The sequence below is a fragment of the Lipotes vexillifer genome, unplaced genomic scaffold, assembly GCF_000442215.2.
Source record: "Lipotes vexillifer unplaced genomic scaffold, Lipotes_vexillifer_v1.1 scaffold636, whole genome shotgun sequence".
Classification (NCBI taxonomy): domain Eukaryota; kingdom Metazoa; phylum Chordata; class Mammalia; order Artiodactyla; family Lipotidae; genus Lipotes; species Lipotes vexillifer.
Genome location: NW_006786547.1, coordinates 1,253,824 through 1,268,122, shown reverse-complemented (window position 1 = coordinate 1,268,122; position 14,299 = coordinate 1,253,824). Strand labels below are relative to the sequence as shown.

General features: G+C 65.1%; 1 protein-coding gene across 1 annotated transcript in view; it reads right to left on the bottom strand.

Moving 5' to 3' along the window:
* Nucleotides 1-14,299, bottom strand: part of NOTCH1 (notch receptor 1) — a 47,593-nt gene that overhangs the window by 8,548 nt on the left and 24,746 nt on the right. The window contains exons 7-27 of the mRNA XM_007458973.1: nt 14,132-14,299; nt 13,601-13,756; nt 13,272-13,457; nt 12,810-12,923; nt 11,942-12,055; nt 11,408-11,641; nt 11,222-11,332; nt 10,457-10,649; nt 8,892-9,037; nt 8,538-8,651; nt 6,685-6,804; nt 6,221-6,373; nt 5,315-5,543; nt 4,411-4,612; nt 3,249-3,402; nt 2,935-3,119; nt 2,347-2,479; nt 1,937-2,194; nt 1,749-1,861; nt 469-1,040; nt 1-250 (exon numbers count right to left, since the gene is read on the bottom strand). The exon at nt 1-250 is cut by the window's left edge and continues 167 nt beyond it. Of these exons, the coding sequence (XP_007459035.1) occupies nt 1-250; nt 469-1,040; nt 1,749-1,861; nt 1,937-2,194; nt 2,347-2,479; nt 2,935-3,119; nt 3,249-3,402; nt 4,411-4,612; nt 5,315-5,543; nt 6,221-6,373; nt 6,685-6,804; nt 8,538-8,651; nt 8,892-9,037; nt 10,457-10,649; nt 11,222-11,332; nt 11,408-11,641; nt 11,942-12,055; nt 12,810-12,923; nt 13,272-13,457; nt 13,601-13,756; nt 14,132-14,299 (3,905 nt within the window). The remainder of the gene's footprint in view (nt 251-468; nt 1,041-1,748; nt 1,862-1,936; nt 2,195-2,346; nt 2,480-2,934; nt 3,120-3,248; nt 3,403-4,410; nt 4,613-5,314; nt 5,544-6,220; nt 6,374-6,684; nt 6,805-8,537; nt 8,652-8,891; nt 9,038-10,456; nt 10,650-11,221; nt 11,333-11,407; nt 11,642-11,941; nt 12,056-12,809; nt 12,924-13,271; nt 13,458-13,600; nt 13,757-14,131) is intronic.

Here is a 14,299-nt window from a genome sequence, read left to right as displayed (position 1 = left end):
GCCGCTGGCATCGCGCTTGAAGACCACGTTCGTGTGCAGCAGGCGGCTGAGCTCGCGCAGGAAGTGCAGGGAGTGGTTGCGCAGCTGCTCGGGCGGCATCAGCACCACCAGCACCAGCGTGCCGGCCGCCAGCCGCTCGGGCACGTGCTCCGCGCAGTCCAGCCCGTCCCACTCGCACTCGGCGCTGTTGCAGCCCTGGTCGCAGTGCCCATCCCTGAAGTGGTCCTTGCAGTACTGGTCGTACAGGGGGCTGTGGGCACGAGGCACGCTCAGGGCTCCCTCGACGCCGGGCCCCCGGGGACCCTCGGCCAGCACCTGCCCTCCCGCCGCCCTGCCCGCGAGCTCGGGGTCCTTCCTCTGCCCGCGGCCCTGGCCCTCCCCCTGGCCCGTGAGTGGACGGCTCCCTCGCGCTGCCCCGTGAGCCCCGGGGCCCCCGCGGTGCAGAGCGGCCGTCCCCGTGGGCCTTACTTGCACTGGCCTTCTGCGCGCTGGCAGTCGAAGCCGTCGAAGAGGCAGCCGGCCGAGTTGCACTGGCTGTCGCAGCGGCCGTTGCTAAAGTATTTCCAGCACTGCAGGGACTGCGTGCAGTTCTGCCAGGGGTCGTTGAAGTTGAGGGAGCAGTCGCCGCCGTCCCAGCCGCAGGCGTGGTTGTTGCACTGAAGGCTGCAGGCCTTGTTGCCGGCCTCCTCGCGGCAGCCGGGGAGCTCGCAGGCCTCCTCGATCTGCGGCGGGGGGATGTCGAGGCCCACGCCACCGCCGAAGCTGTAGTCCAGGACATGGCACAGGAGCCCGTTGAACTTGGCGGGGCACAGGCAGCGGTAGAAGGGCCTCTCGGACGTGGGCTCGCAGCTGCCCTGGTTGTAGCAGGGGTTGCCGCCCACGCAGGGGCTGCTGACAGGGAACTGGCACTCGGGGCCGGTGAAGGGGCCCAGGCACAGGCAGGTGGGGCTGCGCGGGCCCGAGATGCAGGTGCCGCCGTTCAGGCATCGCAGGCTGCCGCAGCTGCGTGCGTCGTTCTCACACGTGGCACCCTCGAAGCCCTGCCGGGAGGGGGCCACACAGGGGGTGTCGGGCTGGGCCAGCTCCCCAGACGCCCAGGGACCCGCCCAGGCCTGACCTTGCCTCTGCATCCCCCATCCCCCTCTCCCCGGGCGGCCGGACCCTTTAAAGGCAACATAAAACGCTGGGGGGGGGGGGTCCCAGGAGCTGGGAGTAAGGGAAGAGGGAGCACAGGGGGGAGCGTGGGGCAGTTTTAGGGCAACGGTAAACCCACGAGATCCTGCAACAGTGGACGTGACATGACATGTGTGTCAGACCCAAACACCACAGCAGAGCAGACTTGACTTAACAGCGTATCAGCGTTGATATTTAACAATGTATTAATGCTGGTGGCAAGTGGTAACAATGTTCCACGTGAGGGCAAGTTGCTAACAACTGGGAAACTAGGTGTGTAGAGGGAAGGGGTACGTGGAAACCCTCTTTCGGCACGACTTTTCTATAAAAGTGCTCTAAACATAAAGTTTATTGACACAAAGCACACGATCTCGAGGGGAACAAGGAGGTTGGAGTCCAGACACTCAAGCCACCCTTTGTCCTCCGGCACTTATGTGGGATGGGGGGAGGCAGGGTTGTCTGGCCACCTCAGTATCCCAGGTGTGCCAAGCGGGCGCGTCCTCCTGTCACCTTCAGACCAGGGAGCCCTCCTGGCCGCACAGGGCCCTTCCCACCGCCTGCCTGGCTGTACCTACCGCTGGGCATTTGCAGATGAACCCGCGGGCGGTGTTGGAGGCCACGGCACAGCTGCCCCCATTCTTGCAGGGCCTGTCCTTGCAGCCGTTGATGACCGACTCACAGCGGCGCCCTGGGGACGACAGCAGGTGTGAGGGGCTGACCCCCAACCCGACACCGCTCCCTGCCCCCGGCCGGCGGCACCCACCGGTGTGGCCGGCGCGGCACTCGCAGTGGAAGGCGTTGACGCGCTGCACGCAGTTCTGGGTGCCGCGGGCGTCGCAGGGGTTGGACAGGCACTCGTTGACATCACCCTCACAGCGCTCGCCCACGAAGCCAGGCGGGCAGGTGCAGCTGTAGCCGCCCACCTGGTCCACGCAGGTGCCGTTGTTAAAGCACCTGGGGCCCCGGGACACGGGATCGATGGGGGGGTTGCAGTCATCCACGTTGATCTCGCAGTGCACGCCTGCAGGCCCAGGCACCGTCAGACCCCGTGCAGCAGGTCCTCCCACAGGTGTGCCCCTCGGCCAGCGGTCAGGACCAGGGAGCCTGGATGCCCAGGCAATGGACGCCGGCCACCGGCCCGCACGCTCCCTCCCCGGGTGTGGCCCTGCCTACCCTGCGTGCCCCGGGGGCAGGAGCATTTGTAGGTGTTGGTGAGGTCGATGCAGGTGCCCCCATTCCGGCACGGCTGGGACAGACACTCGTTGACCTCCTCGGAGCAGTTCACCCCGTGGTAGCCAGCCACGCACTGCAGGGGGACAGCGAGGGGGCGGGCCCGTGGCTAAGTGCGCCCCCCACTCCCTGTGCAGGCTGACGGGCCCCATGAGCTGCCCTCTTGCCCAGTGAAGCTGGGGGTTCCTCCCGCTTGGCAGACCCAGATGGAGACCCCGGGAAGGGCCCCAGTAAGCTGCAGTTTACTGGCCAAGGTGGATGTTAGACCCGGTTCCCTAGCATAGAGGTGGGGGCCTTGGGGCAAATCTGGGGGAGGGGAAACCCCGTCCCATTTCCTCTTCCAGGTGCCCCCCCAGAGGACAACCCCCCCAGGCAGTCTTTCCTGATTACCGAGCCCTCCCTTAATAAGACTGAAAGTTGTACACGTCTATGGGCTTGGTCTTCCCTGCTGCACCGGCTCCCAGCCCAGGGCCCAGCCCTCGACGACACTCATACCAGACACGCACACCCTCACCAGGGACGGGTCCCCACCTCGCAGGAGTAGCCACCAGGGTAGTCGGTGCAAGTGGCCCCATTCTGGCAGGGGCTGGGCGAGCACTCGTCTACCTGGTCCTCGCAGTAGCTGCCCGTGTAGCCCGCTTGGCAGTGGCAGTGGTGCGTGTTGCCCACATTCATGCAGAGCCCTCCGTTCCGGCACAGATGGGTAACATTGATGCCTGCAGGGGACAAGGTGGACGAAGCGTGAGGCCTGGGCTCCCCTCCGGAGAGCAAACCTTCTGACCTCAGAGGACAGATACCCGGTGGTTGTGGGGAAGCCCGGACCAGGTCGGGACACGACCGGTTACCTTGCTGCCATGCGGCCACCTCACAGGAGACGCTGGGCACGTCGCAGTAGAGGCCAGTCCAGCCGCTGTGGCACTCGCAGCGGTACAAGGCGTTGGTCTGCCAGCACCTGCCGCCATTCTTGCAGGGCGAGGAGTCACACCAGCGCACGAGGTTCTGGGGACGGCAGGGGGCAGCCTCGCTCACAATGCCCCCACCCGCCAACTCCCAAGGGGCCCATCCCACCTGGCAGGGGAACACACATGCGCCACAGAACCTCTCACCCAAGGTGGCTCGTGACCCCATCCTATAGAAATTGACCCCGAGGCCCATGGGCCCCCCCTGCTCAGGAACCACCAGGGGCTGGGGTGCGGTTCTCTCTCTTGTTCTGGGCCCTCGGTGAATCCGGACCACCAGCTGCCTTTCCTTTTTTTGGGGGGGGGGAGGGGGCACGCCACGCACCTTACGGGATCTTAGTTCCCCAACCGGGGATTGAACTCACGCCCTTGGCAGTGAAAGTGCGGAGTCCTAACCACTGGACAGCCGGGGAATCCCCAGCTGCTTTTCCTTGAAGGAAGATTTTTCTTAAGAAGTAAACAGCTCTTTTGCAACTGACTTTTTTTGTTTGTTTGTTTGTTTTTGCGGTACGCGGGCCTCTCTTTGTGGCCTCTCCCGCTGCGGAGCACAGGCTCCGGACGCGCAGGCTCAGCGGCCATGGCTCACGGGCCCAGCGGCTCTGCGGCACGTGGGATCCTCCCGGACCGGTGCACGAACCCACGTCCCCTGCATCGGCAGGCGGACTCTCAACCACTGTGCCACCAGGGAAGCCCGCAACTGAAGTTTTATGTGAAAATCTTCAATGAACGTAAATCTTCAATACCTTTACATATTTCCTATGGAAACACTGGCTTTTAGCTGTCTTCCCCCAGATCAGTGGTCCTCATTCTCGCTCCGTAAACCTCTGCTGCCTGAGTTCAAGTTCACCTCTGACTCCTTATCTGGCAGCTCAGCCCAGATAAGGGCCCCAGGCTGGCAGCCCAGATCTCCAGGAGCCACCCCCGCCCCCTGAGCCTGGCCCTCTCACCCATACCCCAGGGCAGTGAAGCCAGCTGGAGCTGAGGCGAGGGGGACCCAGTGGTGCGGCCGTGACGCTGAGTGGCGGGCACCCCTGCGGCTCTGACTCACCTGGCAGTTGAGGCCAGTGTAGCCCTGTGGGCAGGTGCACTTGTAGGTGCCATAGCTGTCGTGGCAGGTGCCACCATGCAGGCAGGGTCGAGAGTCGCACTCATTGACGTCGTGCTGGCAGTAGCTGCCCGTGAAGCCTGGCGGACACAGGCAGGTAAAGGAGTTGATGCCGTCCACGCAGGTACCGCCGTTGAAGCAGGAGCTGGAGGTGGGTGGGCAGCAGGGGGGGGCGGTGGTGAGCAGGGGTGGGGGCAGCAGGACCCTGCCGAAGCAGGCACCTCCACGCTGGCGTCTCCCCCTCGAATCAGTGTGGCCGAAGGGGTCTGAGTGCCGGGACAGGCCAGGAACAGCCTCCCTGAGGTCAGCCAACAGGAGTCCCAGGAGGTCGCCAACTCAGGACCAGGGACCTCAGATTCTCACACCATGTCACACTCCCTTCCTTTGCCTTCTTATAACTCATGTTGAGGAGCTTCATTACACACGTGGCATATAGCGGTTAAGATAAAAAAGGCGGGAAACAATCGCACAGACAACACGGGAGACAGTTATGTCAGAAGCCAGGAATGAGCTTCAACACTGAGCTTCCTGGCAGCCAAGGCAAATCAGGAAACTAGATGGGTTACAAGGTCCTTGGTCTGATAGAAGGAGGGACGCCACTTCTTCAGGATAAACCACCAGGGTTCCTGCTTCTAAGTCACACGGGTCAAGGGACAATAGCTCTTTCAGGAGGAACAGCATCTGAGTCAACCCGACTGGCACCGTGTGCCCGCCAGGCAGACACGTGCTCGGTGCGCAGGTTGCCAGACACTGCGTGGCCCTGTGGCCCATCTGCCTCCCCACGTCAGCCTAAGGCCTGGGACCGCCCTGCACGGCGCCCATACCGGCAGCCGTGGCCCCCACGCACCTCTCCGTGCAGTCAGGCGTGTTGTTCTCACAGTGGATCCCACTGAAGCCCGCGGGGCAGGTACAGGTGTAGCTGTCCACGCAGTCGGTGCAGTTGGCGCCATTGCGGCAGGGGTTGCTGGCGCACTCGTTGATGTCCTCCTCGCAGAAGGCGCCCTGGAAGCCGGGCAGGCAGTCGCAGAAGGCCGTGTTGATGCCGTCTGTGCAGGAGCCCCCGTTGTGGCACGGGTCTGGGAGGGGAAGGGAGGGCAGGCCTGATGGGCGGGCACCACCCCCGCTGCCAGGGCAACGGAAGCTGCGGGGACCCCGGCACTGCCCCCACGGTGTCCGGCCAGGAGCCCCTGACCCGGGAGGCTGCATCACGGGCTTGGGGTCTACACCCCTCCCCGTGTTCCCGGTCCCCAGGCCACAAGGGTGGGGAGAATGCCCGGGCTTAACAGTGACACCAAGCAAGGCTGCAGTCAGTCTTCCCTGCTCGCCAGTGACGCCAGATGACATACTCGGCTTCTCTGCATGCCAAGGTCATGTGAACCAGGGGTCTGAGAGCCTGGCTCCTCAGGGGTTCACAACAAGAATAAGAGACACACCGGACCCGGGCAGGCAAGGCCCTGGGGGAGGAGCCCTGGAGTCTGGTGGGGAGATGCTAGGATGGGCTTGAAGCCTGGCAACCTGGCTCCAGAGCCTCCAGAACCCACCTCGCTGGTCAACAGCAGCCACCCCCCCAGCACTTCCTCCGGCCCCTGACCGGGCGCCCTCCTGGAGGGTCCAGCTGGCCAGCGCCAACCCTGCACCCGGGTGCTGCCCCGTCCACTCTCCCATCCGACCCCGACGAGCTCCCTGCCCTGAGCCCCCCTGGGGAAACAGGTCTGAGCATCTCAAAGGTGGACGGAGCTGGCCGGCCACTCACTGGGCCGGCAGTCATCGACGTCCGTCTCGCAGTTACGGCCTGTGTAGCCGGCCTGGCAGTGGCAGCGGTAGCCACCGTTGGTGTTCTGGCAGGAGGCTCCTGCGCGGCACGGGCTCTTCACGCACTCGTTGATGTCAATCTCGCAGGTCTGCCCTGGGGGAGGGGGAGAGGGAGCCGTCAGCTCAGCCCCCTCCCCACAGGACTCTCCCCTGCCCCCCAGGAGCGGGGCCTCCGCAGCCGCGGGGTGGTCCTCTCGGGGCGTCCCGGGAAGGAGGGGCTCTCTGACTTGCTGTCCCCCAACGTGGGGCCGAGCCGGATGCAGACGTCCAAGGCTGGGAGGGCTCTGCAGCCCGCTGGCTCCTCTCCAAGGACGGGGAGCTCACTACCTCTTGCTCTACAGATGGCCAAGCTCCCCAGAACTCCCACCCTCCCCGTCCCAGCACGTCCTGGGCTCGCTGGCTCACCCTGCCAGCCCACGGGGCAGGCGCAGGAGAAGCTCTCGTAGTCCTTAGACTCCTTGCACTCGCCGCCGTTTCTGCAGGGGCCGGGGGCACATGGCGCCAGTACCACCTCGCACGTGGCTCCTGAGGGGAAGAGGCACAGGCGGGGAGCCCCGGCCCGGAGGGTCAACGGCCCATGGCACCACCTGACAGAGACCACTGCGGCCACCGCCTGCGGGTGATTCTACCACCAAAGCACGTTTGGTTGCCCTGCAGTGGGGCATACGGTGTGGCACTGGAACCCCTGTGAGCGCCTGGCTGAGTCAGGACCCGAACACAACCCAGATGATCCCCTGCCCTGCGACAGGCTGTGGGGCACGGCCTGGGCCTCACCCCACCGAAAGTGCCAGCAGCAAGGGCTGGGCTGGGACTGATGCCCCCGTCAACGTCACAGGGGCCTTGGACCTGCTCCCAGCCTCACGCCCCCTCCTCACCTCCTGGTAGCAGAGGGCCCTGCACTGAGCTGGCGGCCTGGGAGCTAATCCAGGGGCTCTGTGTCAAGGGCAGTAAGTGCCCAATGCGGAAGGCCACTGAACAAAGGCTGTGACAGCAGGGGACGAGCCCTCACTGCCGGAGACGTGCCAGCCTCAGCCCCGAGCACGGGCTACTTATCAGGGGAGCAGTGGGTGAGGGGTCAGGACCCCTGGGACGGGGATGGGAGTCTGGCTAGACCCCCGTGCACACTGGGTGACTTTTCCTCCCTGAAAGCCCTATGTAGGGCTTCCTGTTTACAGCCCATGGGACTGAGTCCTGAGGCCGCGAGGAAGCGTTATCTTCCCCGTGGTCCATTATCTCCCTGGCCCTCGGGTGTGATTGTCCAGGGCCTTTCTTTCTATCGGTTTCCACGGCGACCCGGGCAGGCAGGAAATTCGCTAGAGTTTCCGACAATTGTGCAGAGGGAAGCAGGAAGCGGGCAGACGGGAAGCAGGTCAGCACAGGCCGGCTCCTCCCCGCCGGCCCTCCACCCCCGATGTCAACGTGTCCGAAAGGGACTCGGGTGCGCCCTGGGCGCGGAAGCCCCTGGGCGGCCACCAGGGGAGAGTTTCCTCACCGGTGCAAGAGAGAAAGTCCAGCTCCCCAGCTTTTGGTGAAAGAAAACACTGCTCTGGCCGTGGGCCGCCCGATGACATGAGAAGCACAGTCATGGGCCCCACCCCGCCCACCGGGGCCCTCTCAGGACCGCTGGGGGCCACAACCGTCCCCAGCGGCAGCACCCTCTGCCCATTCCCCGTGGGCTGGTGGCCTTAGTCGTTGTGGACTTTTATTTTTTAACACTTGGCAAGTCTTTTCTAAGGAGGGGACCATATCTCGCGATCCCCTTGGCCAGGCCAGTGGCGGAGGCTGAGACGCTCGGGGACGAGTCTCCCGCCGCTCTCAGCGGGAACAGAAGGCTCCTTGTTTCCCCACACAAAGAGGACCCACCATCAAAGGAATCCCTCAGGCCCGGCCAGCGGATGGGGAGGGCGGCCTGGCCCCCAGGGGCCCAAGGCAGCATGGACGTTGGGCCGTGGAGGCCAACAGCCCAGGCCCAGCTCCCAGCTCTGCCACCAAGGGGGCCACCTCACCAGATAAAATACTTGGGACCTACTTATACTAAAACCTCCTCCCAGGCACCCGGTATTTTGTGGGCTCATCTGGCAGTGACACCTGCAGGGCGAGGCCCGAATGTGGCCACAGGCCCAAGTACAGAGCAGAGCCTTCGGGACGCCCGCCGAGCAATGCAGACAAGGCCAGCCCCGGAAGCCACTGCGTACCCCTCAGGCACCACTCCCATGGGTGGCCCAGGCCCCACCCCCACCTCCAGGCCCCGCCCTCACCTGCATAAGGCAGGAGGCAGTTGCACTTGTACCCAGCCACGTCATCAATACACGTGCCCTGGTTCAGACACGGATTGGACGCACACTCGTTGATGTTGGTCTGGCAGTTGGGGCCTGGAGAGGGAGGGACAGCAGTCAGTGTGGCCGTCACCCTGGGTGCTGTGGCCAGGTCCCACCTGGTGTGGAGGAAGGGCCCTGCGCTGAGCCTGGGGCCTGGAGTCAACCCCAGGTCTGCACACCGCGCCCCCCGCCAGGGAGGGAGCCGCCACAGCTCACGGTGGCTGGACCTGTGTCCTGGCTCCGCGCTGCCGCCCTGGCGGGCCCGCTCTGCACCAGGAGCCCCACCCCACTCACCACTGAAGCCTTCCCGGCACGCGCACACGTAGCCGCTGGTCATGTCCTTGCAGGTGCCGCCGTTGACGCAGGGGTTCGACTCACACTCGTTGTTGTTGATGTCACAGTTTGCCCCACTCCACCCGGGGTCACAGTCACACTTGTACCTGCAGAGGTGACCACACGGCAGCTCAGGTGTGGCCCAAGAGGGTAGGGCCTAGGCTGGGGGCACTCCCTGCTCTGCCACCTTCCTATGATCTGACTGGACGGAGGCGCTGGTCCGCTCTGACCCTCTGAGTCCTTTAACCACCTTTAAATAGCCCACCTTGCCCAAGAAGGTGGTGAGGGTTTGTTAAACTAGATTGGGGACAGTGCCCAGTTCAGGAAAAGTGTTCAGAAAGCCCTCCACCATTCACTCGCTGTGTGGCCCTAAACAGTGTGCTTACCCTCTCTGTGCCAAACGGGGGCATGGGGTCCCTGCCCATGTCAATGGCCCCATCTAAACAGAGCAGTGTCAGGCACATAATGGGTGTCAGAAACTATAAGTAAGCTTCTCTACACTCTAATATTGATGCCACATACGTAGGGGGGTTTCCCACGCCACGCAATCCTCCAGCTCTGGGGACACCAGCTGAGTACCCCACAGTTCACTTCTGGCACTAACTACCTGGGGTCAGCGCAGACCCCATAGATAGGGCTCGGTTCCACAAGACCAGCCCCAAGTCAGACTCTAACCTGTGGTGCCAGGTTGTCACCTGTACCTCTGAGCGAACAGCTATGAATCAGACGCCTTCCTTGTTGCTAGAATGGCTCACAAACTCAGGAAAACAGTTTACTTACAAGATTAGTGGTCTATTATAAAAGGTGAAACTCAGGAACAGCCCGATGGAAGAGATGCACAGGGCCAGGTACAGGGAAGGGCTCAGAGCTGCTCCCGCCACCCCTGCACCTGTTCACCGACACGGAAGCTCTCTGAACTCCTGCACTTTGCATTTTTATGGAGGGTTCCTCACACAGGCGTGACCAATTTAAATCACTGGCTGTTGGTGATTACACCCTGCAGCCCCTCTCCCCTCCTTGGAGGTCCGGGTGGGGCTCAAAGATCCAACCCCCTCATCACACGGTTCCCCAGCACCCAGCCTCGTCCCCAGGTGTGCTTGAAAGGGGCTTTGACAAATAACAAAAGACACTCCTTCCACTTTTATAGATCTGAGTGATTTCAGGAACCAGGACAAAGCCCAGAGAAATCATCTCATCACGGCGCGATGTCACAGAAACCCTGCCTGCGGCCACGGCACAAATGTGTTTCCCGAGCGCACACTGTGGCCCGTGAGCACACAGAGCCCAGGGCAGCGCTGGGCACAGGCCAGGAGATGAGCGAGTGCCCGACGGCACATTTCCGGGCACCAACGGCAGATCTGTTCTTGAGGGGCACCCACCCACTCAGCCCGGGGCCCACTGCTGGCCAGGCCGGGGCTTCGCGACTGCCCCTCCCTGGCCCGCCAGCCGCCAGCCGCCAGCCCCCGAGCAGGCCGCCTCCCTGGGGCAGGGCTCCTGAGGATGCAGAGTGTGGGGCGGCCCCGTACCCGTTGAGGCTGTCCCGGCAGGCCCCATGGATGCAGGGGTTGCTGCTGCACTCGTTGACCTCGGACAGGCAGGTGGGGTCGTGGTAGCCCTCGGGGCAGCGGCAGGTGAAGCCGTTGACGCCATCCTCGCAGGTGCCGCCGTTGTGACAGGGGTTGTCCGCGCACTCATCGATGTTGATGTGGCACATGCTCCCTGCAGGCGGTGGGACGGGGTGGCGGCTCAGACACTCACGCCCACCCCCCCGGAGGGAGAGTGGGAGGGGTCTCGGTGAGTGGGTCCCAGCCCTCGGGGCCTCAGTCTCCCCCTCCGTGAAACCCCCTCCCCAGGTCCTTCCGAGGCACAGACTCCCACCCACACAAACTCCCCTCCCCGGGCCCAGGGGCCGAGCTGGCCGGTGAGGGCTGAGGCTCAGGACGCCCTGGACACCCTCAGGGCAGAGGGCCGTGGAGGGCAGCATGTGTGCCGGGAGCCTGGCTCTGCTCTGGGCCTGCTGGGCCGGCTTTGACCAGGAACGAGGGCCTCAGGGATGCCCGTCTGGTGCCGGCCGGAGCCCCGATCCTTCCGTGGTCTCTGCCACCGTTGGCAAAGCTGGCGGTCTGACAGCTGGGCCCTGGGCGGTGGGCGGCCTACACCATCCTGCCCCCACGGTCCCCAGACTTGGCCCATCCCAGAGACCCTGAGGTGTGAGCACAGCCTGGGCCCCCGAGGCGAGGCCGTGGCGAGGGCCGGGGGTACAGAGCCCTGCGGGTCCCCGAGCGGCTCACCTGTGTAGCCCGGCTCACATACACACTCATAGCCGTCAATCTTGTCCAGACACGTGCCCGAGTCACAGGGGTTGCTGGCACAGTCGTCCAGGTTGATCTCACAGTTGGGGCCTGGCGGTGGGAGACAAGAGGCGGTCAGTTCCCGGCCCCGCCCCCAGCCCCCCAGTCACAGCCCCGGCCAGGCACCTGTGGTCCCCTTGAGGCAGAAGCAGAGGTAGGCATTGTCGCGGTCCTGGCAGGTGCCCCCATGGCGGCAGGGCTGGCTGTGGCATTCATTGATGTTGGTCTCGCAGTGGTGGCCTGTGTAGCCCGGCCGGCACAGGCAGGTGAAGGTGGCAACGCCGTCCTTGCAGGACCCGTAGTGACAGGGGTCGGGGTCGCACTCGTCAATGTCCACCTCACAGTGGGGCCCTGTGTAGCCTGCAGGGCGGGGGCTGAGAAGCTAAGTGGGGCTGCTCCCCGGGCACGCGGCCGTCCCATCCCAGGACGCCACCAGCCAACCCAGGGCCACTTGCGCTCCCGCCAGGGGAGACTGGGGATGTCTGGGGACGTCCCCCACTGCCCAGGTCAAAGCCTCACCTTGCTCTTGGCCCCTGGACCAGAGGCCCCAGAATGAGGGGTCACCTTCCCAGCCTCAGCTCCCGGCGGTTCCCCTTCCCTGGACCCTACACGCCTGCTTTTCCTCCCCCCACTCAGCCTGGCAGTCGGGCGGCCCCGCACCTGCTGTGCACACGCAGGTGTAGGTGTTGGGCCCGTCCAGGCACTTGGCGCCATTCCTGCAGGGCGTGCTTGCACACTCGTCCACGTCGTACTGGCACAGGTGCCCGGTGAAGCCTGCAGCCGGAGAGAGGGACGGCGGTCAGACGCGATGGGCGCAGCGGCCGCACAGCCAGCCAAGGGCAGGGAGTGCCTGGGAGGGCCCCTTGAGAGTGCTTTGGCCGGGGCTGGGCCAACCCCCTATTCTCTCCTCGGCCCCTTTCAGCTCCTGCCTTTCGGGTCACACGCCTCCCGCTCCCTCATACAGGGGCCTCTGCCCCAGACTGACTCCAGTTGCTATGGCTACAGCCTCGTTGGGCCGAGAATCAGGTTCCCGGCTCCGTGTCTGGAACAGCTGATTTGCATCTCGGGAGATCCAAGGCTCTGACCCACAACACCTCCCCGGGCCCGGCGTCCCCCAGCCCCCAGCCCTCCCCTGGGACAGACTCAGGCCCCCAAAGGCTCCTTAGTCCCCCTCCTGGGCATCATGTCCACTGCAGGCTGGCGGAGACAGGCGGCCAGGGCAGGCTAGACCTCGTCCCGTCGAGGTCCCTCAGGGGTCGGTGAGCACACTGCTGCTCCCAGGGACCCGCCAGCAGGAAGGAGGGTCTCTGGGTCCCGGGCTCCCCAGCAAGGTCGGAGGCCAGGACCCCCTGCCCAAGCCAGCCTTGCCCATTGGGGGAAGCCTGAAAACACCCCACCCACTCCCAAGGTGAAAGTCAGCCGTCTCCCACCCAGCCCCTGGGGGACCCAACCCGGCAGCCCTCAGGGACAGCGGGGCGCTCCCGCGGTGGGGGGGGGGGGGGGGGGGCGCGGCTGGGGCCAGCCTCACCTGTGGGACACTCGCACACGAACTCGTTGATCCTGTCCAGACAGCGGCCATTCTGGAGGCAGGGGCTGCTGGCACACTCGTCCGTGTTCACCTCGCAGTGCACACCCTCGTAGCCTGGGGGGAGGGGGTGGTCAAGGGGTGCAGGGGACCGTGACCCACCTCGGCGGCCCTCACCACAGCTGAGGGCTCGGGATGCGGAAGGGAACACCCTGCCCCCCCAACACCTGCTCCCCGGGGCTGACCCAGCTGCCCAGCTCTGGCCTGCTCTCTGCTATGCCCCACGGGTCTGGCTCAGTCTCCCCAGATACCCACTGGGGCCACGGCCTGGGTGAGCACGGAGGCCGGGGGGCAGAGGAGATGCGGCCGGGGCGCTCCCTGGTGTCCGTCGGCCTTGACGCGGCTTCCCCACCCCGGCCTGTCAGGCGGCGCCCCTGACGGTCGGGCGAGAGGCTGGCCGCGTACCGGGCATGCAGATGCACTGGAACTCCCCAATCTGGTCCAGGCAGGTGGCGTCGTTCTGACACGGGTTCGACACACACTCGTTGACATCGATCTCGCAGCGTGGGCCAGTGTAGCCCTGCAGACACTGGCACTCGAAGGAGCCCAGCGTGTTGATGCACTTGCCCGCGTGCTCACAGGGGTTGGCACCTGGAAGTGGGCGGGCACGGCGCAGTGAGGGGCTGCTCCGGGAGCCCTGGCCTCCAGAACACTCTGGGGTGTGCCCGCCTCCCCCATCAGACTATTTCCACCAGGTTCCCCAGCGCCCTGGCTGTCCCCTCGGCTGCCCGTACCCAGCGAGCACTCGTCCACGTCCTGGCTGCAGGCTGGCCCCGTGTAGCCCGAGGGGCAGGTGCAGATGGCCTTCCCGTTGACGGGGTTGGTGTCGCAGTTGGAGCCCTCGTTGCAGGGGTTGCTGATGCAGGCATCATTGAGGTGGCACAGCAGGCCTGGATACGGGGCGGCGGTGGTCAGTCGAGGAGCTGCCCCCTGGCCTGGGGAGGTGGGCTGCCCACAGCCGGGGTCCACCCCCACCTGGCTACCCAGGGAGGGCCCCCCCCCCACTGTGCCACTGCTAGTGACCCTGTGGAGCGTCCCATGACGCCCGAGTCACCCCGGGAGGTTTGCTGCCAGCAGCCCTGATGGCAGGCAATGCCCCAGCCCCGCCAGCCCCTTCACCCCAGAAAGGCCCCTTTTGGGGTCACCCTCACGGGCCCCGCAAAGCTGCAGTCCGTGTGTCTGCGCGAGGCCACGCATGTGAGCCCTGACCCAAGGGGGCCCACCGCTGGGCGAGGGCAGCGAGAACCCGCCTCGTCGGCGCTCACCCGTGCGGCCGTGGGGACACTCGCAGTAGAAGGAGGCCACGCGGTCGTGGCAGGTGGCACCGTGGAAGCAGGAGGCACTGGCGCAGTCATCAATGTTCTCGCTGCAGTCCTCGCCTGTCCAGCCGTTGACGCACACGCAGTTGTAGCCGCCGTGGGCATTGTGGCAGG